Source organism: Gossypium hirsutum, chromosome A05 (genome assembly GCF_007990345.1).
Source record: "Gossypium hirsutum isolate 1008001.06 chromosome A05, Gossypium_hirsutum_v2.1, whole genome shotgun sequence".
Lineage (NCBI taxonomy): Eukaryota > Viridiplantae > Streptophyta > Magnoliopsida > Malvales > Malvaceae > Gossypium > Gossypium hirsutum.
Genome location: NC_053428.1, coordinates 11,322,013 through 11,334,921, shown reverse-complemented (window position 1 = coordinate 11,334,921; position 12,909 = coordinate 11,322,013). Strand labels below are relative to the sequence as shown.

At 31.8% G+C, this 12,909-nt stretch overlaps 3 protein-coding genes across 3 annotated transcripts; 1 reads left to right on the top strand and 2 right to left on the bottom strand.

The window, feature by feature from the left end:
• Positions 1 to 636: 636 nt before the first annotated feature.
• On the top strand, positions 637 to 5,104 carry LOC121229330 (shikimate O-hydroxycinnamoyltransferase). The gene is made up of 3 exons (XM_041113359.1): positions 637 to 771; positions 1,449 to 1,910; positions 3,993 to 5,104. Exons 2-3 carry the CDS (start codon positions 1,503 to 1,505, stop codon positions 4,878 to 4,880), a joined length of 1,296 nt encoding a protein of 431 aa, XP_040969293.1. The 5' UTR covers positions 637 to 771; positions 1,449 to 1,502; the 3' UTR covers positions 4,881 to 5,104.
• A 3,096-nt stretch (positions 5,105 to 8,200) lies between these two features.
• On the bottom strand, positions 8,201 to 9,224 carry LOC107906400 (uncharacterized). Its single transcript, XM_016833381.2, has 2 exons — positions 8,806 to 9,224; positions 8,201 to 8,730 (listed from the first exon to the last, which is right to left on the bottom strand). Exons 1-2 carry the CDS (start codon positions 8,945 to 8,947, stop codon positions 8,456 to 8,458), a joined length of 417 nt encoding a protein of 138 aa, XP_016688870.2. The 5' UTR covers positions 8,948 to 9,224; the 3' UTR covers positions 8,201 to 8,455.
• Positions 9,225 to 11,167: 1,943 nt separating this feature from the next.
• Positions 11,168 to 12,293, bottom strand: LOC121229329 (uncharacterized). The gene is made up of 2 exons (XM_041113358.1): positions 11,596 to 12,293; positions 11,168 to 11,485 (listed from the first exon to the last, which is right to left on the bottom strand). Exons 1-2 carry the CDS (start codon positions 11,902 to 11,904, stop codon positions 11,426 to 11,428), a joined length of 369 nt encoding a protein of 122 aa, XP_040969292.1. The 5' UTR covers positions 11,905 to 12,293; the 3' UTR covers positions 11,168 to 11,425.
• Positions 12,294 to 12,909: the final 616 nt, after the last annotated feature.

The following is a 12,909-nucleotide window of genomic DNA, read 5'->3' as shown; positions in this document are numbered from 1 at the left end:
TGAAGTGACGTATTAACCTAAACCTTTCTTTTAAAATGAAATATTTTATTTTTTCTTCAAATATAATTTTTGATATTTACAAAGTATAAAATAGACTTGATAATGAGTCGAGTTTAAAAAATAGGTTTAAAATTTTGTTCAAGTTAGACCCAGATTAAAAATGCTACATCTAAGCTCGATTCGGCTCATTCATATTAAATTTTTTAATTATTTTTTATACAAATATTTAAAAATAATAATATATCAAATATTCTAAAAATATTAAAATAAATATTTGTTAATAAATCAAAAATATATTAAAAATATTTATAATTAAATAATATTAAGATAATTATATCTTAATAAATAAATATCTCTAAAATAATAAAAAAATTAACAATAAAATAAAAAATTATATAATATTCAAATAAAACTACAATAAAACAACTAATTTGAATCGGGTCTAGACAAAATTGTTATAGGAGACCCGAATCATTTAAAATATGAGCCTTGTTTTTCTCTTCAAATCCATTTTTCGGGTATTCGGGCGAGATAAGAAAAGTAGTCAAAGTCCAAAGAAGGAAGCTAGGTGGCGAATTTTGAGTGGTCAATTTAAGTAGGCGGGAGTAGGTGAGTGACAAATGAAATGCCGCTCTTGTTCGCTTTGCCTTTTTCCACGCTTATATTATTTCAAGCTCTCCTCCAATTTTCTCCTCAGTGCTCACCACCTTTTTCACCAACTCCTCTCCCGTTTTCTTGCTCTTTTTCTTCCTTTGCATTTACTTCTGATTTGTAGGTTCCTTTTTTCCGATTCCCTTGAGTAATCAAGCTTTTTGTTTATTTGTTTTACTTTCTGGGTTTTCCATCCTGTTTCATTGCTTGCTTATATTCTATATGTATATATTCTTCAATAGCCATGGTTATTTGAGTTGGAATTCTGAATGCACTGGAACACTTTTTTTTCTCTTAAAAAAAAACTCAGAGACCAGAGAAGGTATCAAATCCTACCGAGGAAAGGCGATTATCTGTTGATTTCAATTTCAAAATATCTATTTTTCTTATACTCTGTGTGTGTGTGGTACATGGAACTAAGTATATGGTTTCGTTTTTTCTGGAGAAAGATGAATTGGTGGTGTTGATGTTATTAGTTTAATATTCAATAATACATTGAATCAGGTGAAAACTCTAATTCTTATTCAAAGCCACGTAATAAGGACTAACGAATAAATTATTTTTGTTGAATACGGAACTATCTATCTTTTTACAATTCAGTCCCCGGTCTCTGATCAGATTATGAATCTCTCATGTTTTAGTAGATTTGAGATTGTGACGCTTTTGTTTATTCAGAAAAAGACAATTAAGTCCGAGCGGCCTGTTTGTCCCTTTTAGAGTATATTAATCTATCTGCTTTTGTGTTTTGATGCAACATTGAATTTGAAACTGAAACTTAGTTGGCATTCATTTTGTAGGCAAAAAGCAAACCAATCCTTTTCCCCCCAGTGGATCCCACCAGCACTACAACCATGATTGTGAATGTGAAAGAATCAACAATGGTAAGGCCGGCGGGGGAGACTCCCCGGCGGAGCCTCTGGAACGCCAACGTGGACTTGGTGGTACCAAGGTTCCACACCCCTAGCGTTTACTTCTACAGGCCGAACGGAGCGGCCAATTTCTTCGATCCGCAGGTGATGAAGGAGGCGTTGAGCAAGGCCCTGGTGCCATTTTACCCCATGGCGGGGCGGCTGAAGAGGGACGAGGATGGAAGGATCGAGATCGATTGCAATGGCGAAGGGGTGCTCTTTGTTGAGGCTGAAACTAATTCTGTTATTGACGATTTTGGTGATTTTGCACCCACCTTGGAGCTCAGGCAGCTCATCCCAACCGTTGATTATTCCGGTGGCATCTCCACGTATCCACTCTTGGTTTTGCAGGTAATGATTTTCACCTGATCTCTTATTTATTTATTTTTATTGAGTGGAGCCATATCTTCTGGTCTGATTATAGCTATAGCGTTTTCCTAAACCATTGTTTACAGGCTTGAAGTTTAGATAAAAATTGAAACAACAAAGTTGAATCTTTAAATTTTATTATGTAACGAGTTTAAATCTGATTAAATTTTTATTTATTATATGTAAAAATATAAAAAGAAAAAAATATTTTATTAATAATATAAATTATTTTATATAAAAAAATATTTTAATAATTTTTCAATTAAATTGGTGTTTGTGGCATCAATTCAATCAAAAATTTAAATATAAATATAAATATTTAAAATGATAAAAAAATCAGGAAAGGAGAACAATATGTTATAAATATTTATTGTAAATTTACCTAGGATTTATATTTCACTAACCTTCTATAGATTTACATAAAATGGGATGGGATGGGATTGTGTATGAAATACAAACCACTTTATTTATCCCAAAGAATTTATTATTTTGGTTTGGTTAATTATTTCTTTCCTTGTTTTTGCTTTCTTCTTCCTTCTTTTTTTTTTTCCGTTTTATTTAAAAGAAGAATGCAAAAGGCAAAATAGCAAAAGTGTAATCTAAACGGAACCTAAAACCAGTGTCAATTTATTCAAGGGTCGGAAAAATGCAATCTGTGACTTGTTTTTTTCTTAAGCATGACTTATAAACACCAATTAGGAGGACCATAAAAGTTTTACGAAATGCAAGATTAAAAAAAGAGTATACATCACCAATCAGTACCCCTAGAATTCCTTTTATAAGTTGCTATGTTGGGGGTTACCTATTAAACACGATAGCTATATTGGTGGGCGAGTCCCAACTGCCTGCTTGGTTGATAGGGTAAAAGTTTAGTGGAATGAAAGTCATGTTCAGAGAAGGAAATAAATTGTTGTAGTTGGCGGGCAGCATCCAACCATCCCACTGTGTTTATGCATTTAGTTTTGGCCTTTTGATGTGAGAGAGCATGGAATATCCTGTATAACGTAAGTTTACATAATAATCTTTCCTAAGTCTGAGTTTGAATATGTTAGCTATGTACCTTGTATACATGGACCATTAGTTTTCATAGCATAACTTTCTTAAGTTGTTGAATAGTTATTATTGCCTGCCCTGCATAAGAATTTGGCATTTTGAGATTGAGGGATCATAATTTGGTGTGTTTAGTTAGTGTAGTCTTCATGTATGGGTATGTGCCCAACATTACATGTTTTCCGGCATAACCTTATGATAGATGGTACTGTGCAGACAAGAGATAGGCAATTCAATGCTGTGTTTGACAGTTTAAAATTCTAGGTAGATGAGCGTTTAGAGACTCTGTTTCCTTCTGTGGTGATGCTTAGAAGAAACGTTTCATTTGGTCATATTTTAGGAAGTCAGGTCCAGAAGGTATGATCATTATTATGGAGAAAACAGAATATGCAGCAACCTCAGTGGAGTGGGTGAAGTAATTAGCAAAAGCCTAGTTCTATTTCGGTGGAAATACTTGGCTCACATTTAAAGATGAACCTGTATCTTGTAGGTCATGGATAAATGCGGTCCAACTAAAAAGGTTGAGTAAACGTGTTCATTATAGGCTGAGGGTTCTTTGGTGGTTGCAGACCACCTAATAAATCCCTAGTTGAAACATGGAAAGTGGTAACTGAGATCTACCTACTTAAACAGCTTTGAATTCAAGGATATAGGTTGAAGTGATTGTTAAACAGCCTTTTTAGTTTTACGTGGATAAGAATGACTTATGTCATACTTGTAGTTATTATCTTTGAGAAGGATCCATTAAATTGCATCCTGCATGCTCAAAATTGGTTGACCTTTAATAACCAGAGGTTTATGATCAATATGGTCAAATCTAATTGTATATTTCCAGGGATTTGATCTAATTGAAGTTAGGGTAATCCCCATTTTTCAGCATTGAATGTACTTATATTTCACGCTCTAGTGCATGTATTTGTTGAACCTTGGAAACAAAATATGTAATAAGAAGCTTTTACCTACAGTTAGAGTGGAGTTTATCTAAATGTGGTTTTTGGCTTCGACTCCGTTCAGGTCACATATTTCAAATGTGGTGGAGCATCACTAGGTGTTGGCATGCAACATCATGCAGCAGATGGATATTCTGGTCTTCACTTCATCAACACATGGTCTGATATGGCTCGTGGTCTTGACCTTACAATTCCACCATTCATTGATCGGACCCTTCTTCGTGCCCGGGACCCCCCACAACCTGTGTTTCACCACATCGAATATCAACCACCACCGGCAATGAAGATTCCACCCGTGTCCACCGGTTCTGAAAGCACAGAAGTCTCCATTTTCAAATTGACCCGGGATCAACTCAATGCACTCAAAGCAAAGTGCAAGGAAGATGGTAACGATGTTAACTATAGTTCATACGAGATGTTGTCAGGTCATGTGTGGAGATCAGTCTGCAAGGCACGTGGACTTGAAGATGATCAAGGGACTAAACTGTACATTGCCACTGATGGAAGGGCAAGGTTGCGCCCCCCACTCCCACCTGGTTACTTTGGGAATGTGATCTTCACTGCTACCCCAATAGCAGTGGCAGGGGATCTACTGTCAAAGCCAACATGGTACGCTGCGAGCCGTATTCATGATGCATTGGTTCGGATGGATGATGAATATCTAAGGTCAGCCCTTGATTACCTGGAATTTCAGCCAGATTTGTCTGCACTTGTACGTGGTGCTCATACTTTCAGGTGTCCGAACCTTGGGATTACTAGCTGGGTTAGGCTACCAATCCATGATGCAGATTTCGGGTGGGGCAGGCCCATATTTATGGGCCCTGGTGGAATTCCTTATGAAGGGTTATCTTTCGTATTACCAAGTCCAAACAATGATGGGAGCTTATCAGTTGCCATCTCCTTGCAAACCGAACACATGAAAGTGTTTGAGAAGCTCTTTTATGACATTTAAAGGAAGAGGAAACCTCGTATACAGTCCATGTAGTCTTTAAACGTTCCTTTTTCCCAATTTTTTTAATACTTGTTTATGTTATAAAGTCTCACATTCACTTGAAATGTACCTCAAATTCAGACTTCACTGGTCACAAGCCATATGCTTGTGCATAGAAAAAAGAAAAACTTTGGACAAGTTGTATTACTAATTTCGGTTCAATATCGATGTTGTTGTATTACTAATTTCGGTTCAATATCGATGTTGTTGAATATTGTGACAACGTTAGCTCACAAGAGGAGGGGAGAAAATTGGAAATAACTAACATCTATATGATGTATCCTTTTAGTTACATGTGGATTGTTTTTATCTGTGTATGCAAAGTTGGGTAAACAGGATACAAGGTTTGCGCATCCCTACACCCACGTTGTAGTGCGTGTACACCATTCGTTTTAAATTTAATCTCACCGCAATCCGTGTTTCAATTACATTGTGGTAGAGCATTAATCCTACCGCACACTTAATTATTCCACTCCTTTTTTTTGCTCCAATAATAATACTTTTGCTTTTTAACTCACCATGCTTTTCATTTTAAAATAGAATCGTTATTATTCCGATTATTTTAAATTTTCTTTTTTCAATTTAATTATTATCTTTAAAAAAATTGTTTAAAATGATGACCCCATCTTTATCTCATTAACAGATTTTTTTGGTAACCATTTTGACACCTTGGTTACTTTTTTAATTTTTGGTTCTTTACTCGACTTATTTTTTATTAACTGAGAGCATTTCAGTTCCAATGAGAAGAAGGCGGTGGTTATGCCGTGATGGAGCTCGGAAAGTAATGGCCAAAAAACTCATACTCATTCAGTATTGAGATTGGAAGAGAAGACAAAAAAGATAGTGGGGAGACTTAAGGATTAACTTAAAATTTTGTAACATTTTTAACAAAATATCATGAAAAAAAATATGATGTGGTAGGTCTAATCAGCAATAAGTTGATGAGATAACGACTTAATGATAATTTTGAAGAATTTTTATAGAAATAGTGATTAAATTAATAACAAGAAAATTTAAAGCAACCAAAATATGAACAACCTTATTTTAGGGTGTTTAACGAGATAATTTATCCTTAATTATTTTACAATTACTTTATATTGATGTGACACTTTATTTATACATGGCCGTACATATGGCTTAGTAAGTTGACATGGACTGTGTGTAGGTTTAAGTGTTTTCGGCCTTTGAAATTAAAAAAAAAAACAATTAAGTTGTTGCAAATTTTTTATACTCAATTGAGCAATGAATTAATAAAATTGACTAAATAAGTTCTTTAATTAGTGTTGATTGTTACAATACAGACATGGCACTCCATGTCAGTCACAGTTGCTGAAAAGGTGCCAGGCTGGTAAATTTTTGTTGGAATGAACTTGGATATATGATTGTCCTAGTTCATTCTTTTCAAAGATTAGTTTTTTAAAATTTTTATTTTTTTTAAAAATTGTAATTTTTTAAAACATTATTAAAATTTATAAAAATTTAAATAAAACTTTTAAAATTATAAAAATCATTTAAAAGTTGACTTTTAAACTTTATATAATTTAGAAAAATTGTCTAGAATTTTGAACTTAACTTTTAAATGGTTTTTATTATTATGAAATTTTAATTTTTTTTTGAATTTTCTGATTTTTATTTAATATTATTATAAATTTTAAGTAATTTTTTAAGTAAAATTATATATTTTTTAAAAAATAATTTTATAAGAATATTTTTTTAAATTAAAAAAAATTAAGCTTTGAAACGAATGAATGGTAAGTACTTTTCTTTATCTGGATCCAATTTCAATGGGAACTTGATGAGTCGATTCACCTACACGTCTTGCTTTTACTGCTATATCAGGAGTTACTCTACGTATTGCTTGACGTAAAATGGATAGTGAATTTGTTTGTCTTTTGTTGAATCTTTTTCAAGGCTCGATAGATAATTTAATAAGCTAATGACTTTTTTTCGTGTTTTAGAATATGGTTAACCAACATGTTAACTAATCAATTACGATAAATTGGAGCAAATTTTGCAAATTTTTTCTTCTGCAATACCTCGACGTGGCATGAGTGTGAAAGGGGTTCAAGAATCTATTTTCTTTTTACAAGGCTAAAATAATTTATTTTGGCTTTTTGACCCGATATTGTAGGGTGGATCTCGAAAGGTATGAAAGATCTTCCTCCAAGCTATATATACAACGAATACGGTTTTCCACAAAATTCCATATGTATCTAGGTTCATTCCAGCAAAAAAAAAATTATTTTTATTTTTGTTGACGTCAACAATTATCGTTGGCATAGAACACCATGTTAGAACCTTTAACGGTGGTGTCAACTCTGTAACAATCATCGATCGTTAGTCAAAATGGCCAATGTAGTTTGTTTTATAAGTTTAAGACTCAATTGGGTGATATGAGTTCAAAGGAACTTAATTGCTTTTCTAAAAAAAGTTTAAGGGCCAAAAATACCATTAAGCCACTATTTTATCTTTCATGTCTTGCTAACAAATACTTATAAATTTTATAAAATTATAAAAATTGGTAACAACACTTTTCCAATCCCTCTAAAAAAATTAGAGCAATTTAGAAAGTGAGTAGCTAAGTACAATTAATCATAATGTTAATGTTTTAATTAATTATACATATTTTTATTGGTATATATAATAATTTAACCCTTGATGTTTATATATTTTGGATAAATGTTGACAAAATATTGAATATTGCAGGCTTTAAATCAAGGACCAAATTTGTCGAATGTGTAAATATTGTAGGCTAAATTTGTTAAATTAAGACTAAATTGACAAAACGTGTAAACTTTGAGGGCTAAATTTTTATTATACCAATAAAAGATATGTACAATTGACAAAAAACATTAACATTGTGTTTAATTATTCTTAGTTGCTAATTTTAAAAATTAGTTGGGACTAAATTGCTTTAATTTTTTTTGAAAAGAATCAATTTAACTAGAGAGATTCTTTTACCTAAATAATTTGTACAATATAAATAATCAGTAAAACAAGATTCCTTATTTAGAGTCTTACCGGCTCTGATTACGAGCTTTATTAGAAAGAGATCGCCACAAGTCTATCACCTCTTAAGTATAATTTATCTATTGTAATTATTTAATTATTTCTTTTTCTACCAAAAAAAAAATCTCAACAACTTGTTATCCCTGCCGTCGGCCGTTTACCAAATAGTTGTCCCTTAAACAAACAAATATAGTGTTTGATGCTATACTTAGAACCGATCCCAATTCAACTGGGCATAGCCAATTACCGATAGACATTTGTTACTTCATAGGTAATATAATAGAGAAACCTGTATATAAAGTAGAAAAAAGCTGGAACGGATACAAAAGACATGGACAGACTTCTAATAATCAAATTCCTTACTGAAATCAACATACTCAATCCACACACACACACAAAAAAAAAAACTACAACTCCAAACAGGCAGAAAGTTCAATCTGTCTATTTTCCTGTTTCATTTGTTTGTGGGGGATGTTGGTGATTCATGATTATTACTGTTATGAATAAGGGAGAAGATATATGATGGCCTAGAAGAGCTTGGGAAGTAAACCTGGAAGTGATAGGGTAACAGTCAATATTACATGCAACGTAGCAGTTAACAGAAAGCAAGTTGGGCTGACGAGTGACGGAGCTGCGTTTTTTCCTTGATGGTGGTGGGGGACATTTGCACCACCGTATGCGCCCTTTCCACTCTTTGCTTTATCTGACTCAAAAAATTCGTGATATTGCTGCTTGTAGTATTCGTCTTTGTCGTTGCCTTTTGCTTCCGATTCCGAGCTAACTGTCCGGTTTAGACCTGCATCTGCATCTCAAATTCCAACTGTGTTTCAGGGGAAGTAATATGAAGAGGACAAGCAAACAATGAAATCCTTATTACCATGAATGTCATGTCCTTGAGCTACGGATTTTGAGGGATAGGAATCTTGAGATTTTAATATAGGAAAACCTTCAACCTTCCTGCATGAAAGGGCAGTTGTACATAAGAAAGCTATAAACCATGCAAAAAACTTCAACATCATTCCTTTTGGTGATAGTTTCTATGAATTGAAAAAAACGAAAGAAGAGAAAAATGTTTTCTTTTGATATAATTGAAGAGAAGAAAAGAGGGTCTTTTTCTTCTTCTTTTTGATCTTCTAATGATAGACAGTTGTAAACTTCATGGAAGAGTAGTGGTCCGATTTATGCAGGGGAATAGTAATAGGGGAAGATAATGGTAGAAAAGGCAAGAGTCAAAGGTAGCGTTAAAAAGGAGCAAATGAACAGCTGTTTAATTTGCAAAAAGCAAATTCCAAAACCAATTCACTTGGATCAGTTCTCATGTGGTGTGTTTTTAGGCATTTTGCTGTAATGTCACTATCTACTACTTACTCATAAAGTGTTTAATTAGGTCCTTTCTCTTATAACTCATGTGATTGTTTTTGTTAATTTTGATCAAATATGAATAATTTTATATATTAATCTCAGGAACAACCCAAAATAGTATCAAACAGATTTATATATGAAAACTAATTTTAAGTGCCTAATATCTTCCTTTTTAGGGATACGGATTTGGATCATTTTAAGATTATATAAAAAAATATGAAACAAATTTTATATATACATTCTATTTTTTTTCATTTTTATAAATATAAACACAATAAAAATAATTAAAATTCTCATATCATTCACGCAAAAAAAAAAAACACTTCTTTCATATCGTATTAAAAATCTAGATTACTACATATAAAAACATTTTAACGGGAATCATTAAGATATTTCGTCGTAAAAACATTCGTCTCCTTTTATAACTACGCTAGACAATAGGGACACTACTCTAGGGTATTTAGGTAAATTTCACTTACTCCCCCACCAAAAAGGAGAATTTTTTTGTCAAGAACTGAAATCTTCAGAGACAATTTATAGAGATTTGCCTGTTGTTTATACATTAACCTTTTATGAAATTTTCACGAAATTTTATTAGTTTTTCTACAATAAAATTTATTATTTATACCTCATAAAAATAGAATTAAACAACCCAACATTGCATACCATTTTACAATAAAAATAATTTTTTTTTATTGAAAGTACAAATAACTCATTTTGTCCATCTCTCTTTACTCTTCATTCACCAACTCGATTTATTGGATAGAACCGGCATTAATCATCATCACCCACTTCTATGGAGAATATAATAGAGATGATTTTTATTAATATGTTAATGGGTTAAGAAGGTAAAGTAATTTAGTGGTAGTTAAGCAAAAGTAGCAATCGAATAAGTATAAGATGCCTAGCTAGTTGTTTCCACCACCGCCCATTAGCCCAAAAGTTTGCACCTTTTTCGTTACCAACCTTCACTTTTCACCATTTCTCCTTTAAAGTGGGATAAATTTTAATTATTATTATGGTTAGAATATGATCCCTCGTTACATTAACAACTCAAATTTTAAATAATTTAAATTTAAATTTAAATTTAAAATATCAAATTATTTAACAAAACTTCTGTCATTTATAAAAATTGATATACATTAAAAAATAATTAATTATTAACATTTTCACCAAAAATATATAAGCATAAAACAAATATATAAAATTTTATCTTTACATAATCAGAACATAGTACAGACACTTAATTCTTTTTCTTTAAATTGAATCATTAAACAAAATAATGCAAATATATATTATAAGTTAATACATAATAGGCTATGCAAAACATAAAGTAACAAAAAAGATTAATAAGCACACGACTTACGTAAGAACATATCAAAGTATAATCGCATATATAAATTTATAGTTATAATTATGTTAAAAAATTAAAATATAAAATCAAAATACTTTAAATACACAGAAGTAACTCAAATATTATATAAAATTAACATAACATACATCTTTTTTTTTTCTACTATCAAATAAAATGATACAAAATATTTAACATGACCTAATAACATTCTTATCCTAAAAATAAATTTAATGACATGTCAAAGATGCCTCACAATTAATCACTAAAGAAGTTAAAAATTAAAATGAGCCATCCCATGCAATTTAGATTTTTTTTATTTACTATTATAAATGAAATAAAAATAAAAATTAACATCTTAATAATTAATGTCATAATTTTCCCCCAAATAGTTTTTTCCCCTTCGCTTACTACTTGTTTACCATTGTTTATAAAATTAAAGTTTAAGGTGAACATAGTCTTTAACAAAAAATGAAAAATTAATTAAGCTTTTAAACTTAATTTTCATGGGAATCTTTTATCATGTCATGTCGAATTGAATTTTTAATGATAAAAAATAATTAATTAAATCGATAATAGAAATTGTTAGTTGACCGAAATTAACTATTAACAACAACAAAATTTAAAAAATAAAAAAATAAATTTATTAAAAATTTAAAAAAATATTAAAAATAAATAAAGGTGAACGTCTCCTCCCTCTCTGGAACCGCCACCACAGCCTCTTCTGTCTTTAGCTCCGGTACTGGCTCTGACATCATCTCCGGCTCCACCCAGTCCAACGAACCTAGAAAAAGCTATGATATCTCTCCCTCTTCCTTTTCCATTCTATTCTCTCCAACATAACCTACATCACCCATATCATCAGTTGCAGAAAGAAGCAAAACTGGCTGGGACGAATTGCTAAATATTGTAACTACTACAACTGAGCAAAAGAAGCTATATGAAAATCAGTACCTTTGTGGCTTTAGGCTCGAAATACAGTGAATTGAACAAAACCATGAAAAAGGATAACAAAAGATTAAAAGCTTGAAGCATCTGGTGCATTGACCAAAACCATTGTTCACTATATGACACCAGGGCGTCTCGGCTGTGTCTTTCGCTGTTTCCACAGCATTGTTCCTCTTTCTCTTTGCCGCAAGCACCATCGATAGCCCCCTTCGTTTGCCGGGTTGTTTCTATGACCTTGTCTTTGGCTTCACGTGCAGTCTCCAACACCTTATCCTTAATCTCGTGCACAATTTCTGAAACTGTCTTTAGCTCCATCTACGGTGTAGGAAACCTTGTCTTTCAGAAAGCACTGTCGGTCGGTGCAAAAACGGTGGTCCCGTTGTTGGTGTTGTTGAGTTGGCGGAGTATCTAGTTGGAGACTTGTGTGGCTTTCATTAGCCGGATGAAGGTGGACAATTGGCTGGCCACCCAATCAATCTAATTGACTTCTTAGATTCCTACAGAGTATCTTTGAGAATTATAAGTAGTTCCAATAGAAACCAAGTCAGCAACATCTTTCCCTCAAGAGACATTACCCTAATTAATATTATCTCAGATACCTTTAATAGTTTTACCCTCAGAATGCAAGCCAGTGTTTCACCGTCCTAAAAGCTCCCCCTTGAAATTTCTACCTTGTTGCATTGTTGAGAGAATTGAATAGTTTAGTAATTTGAGTTCCAGTTCATCTGTGCAAGTTGAGGGAGCTGAGAGCGGGGGAGAGGGAACTTTTAAAAAAAAAATATTAATATACCTATTTTTTAAAATTATATATGGTTTACTTATTTATAATTTTTTATAGAATTTTTAAATTTTAATTTAATTTATCTATTTTTTATTTTTTGAAATTATTTGACATAAATAATGATATGATATTGCTTACGTGGCATCTTTGCTACTGTTACTTGATGATTGAGTTATATCCATCATTGATTTAGTTAACAAACGAAGTGACCGACTTATGAAAAAAGGATTTAATTTAGACTTCAATTTTGACAAAAAAAATATCAAAATAAGAAAAAAATAATATGGAAAACATTTTCTTTATATATATTTTGAGTGTATTACAATAATAGAATAAAAATCGAATAACAAACGTGACTAGTATGATTCAAACTTAGGTAACACTTAAGGTGGTAAATATATTTAACCATCAGACTATCATATGAGGTTCAAATACATTTTTATATTAATCTTTGAGTTTAATTATGTAATTTCTTTTATAAAATTGTTGTTAGTTGATTAATCATTTTAAATTCAATAAGAATTTATAGAATATAGTAT

Bases quoted from the DNA above. Each gene is read 5' to 3' on its own strand.
- LOC121229330 (XM_041113359.1), top strand. From the start codon at position 1,503: ATGATTGTGAATGTGAAAGAATCAACAATGGTAAGGCCGGCGGGGGAG. The intron at 1,911-3,992 runs GTAATGATTTTC...GACTCCGTTCAG, and splicing joins ATCCACTCTTGGTTTTGCAG to GTCACATATTTCAAATGTGG.
- LOC107906400 (XM_016833381.2), bottom strand. From the start codon at position 8,947: ATGATGTTGAAGTTTTTTGCATGGTTTATAGCTTTCTTATGTACAACT. The intron at 8,731-8,805 runs GTAATAAGGATT...TTTGAGATGCAG, and splicing joins TCAAGGACATGACATTCATG to ATGCAGGTCTAAACCGGACA.
- LOC121229329 (XM_041113358.1), bottom strand. From the start codon at position 11,904: ATGGAGCTAAAGACAGTTTCAGAAATTGTGCACGAGATTAAGGATAAG. The intron at 11,486-11,595 runs GTACTGATTTTC...TGGGTGATGTAG, and splicing joins TCGAGCCTAAAGCCACAAAG to GTTATGTTGGAGAGAATAGA.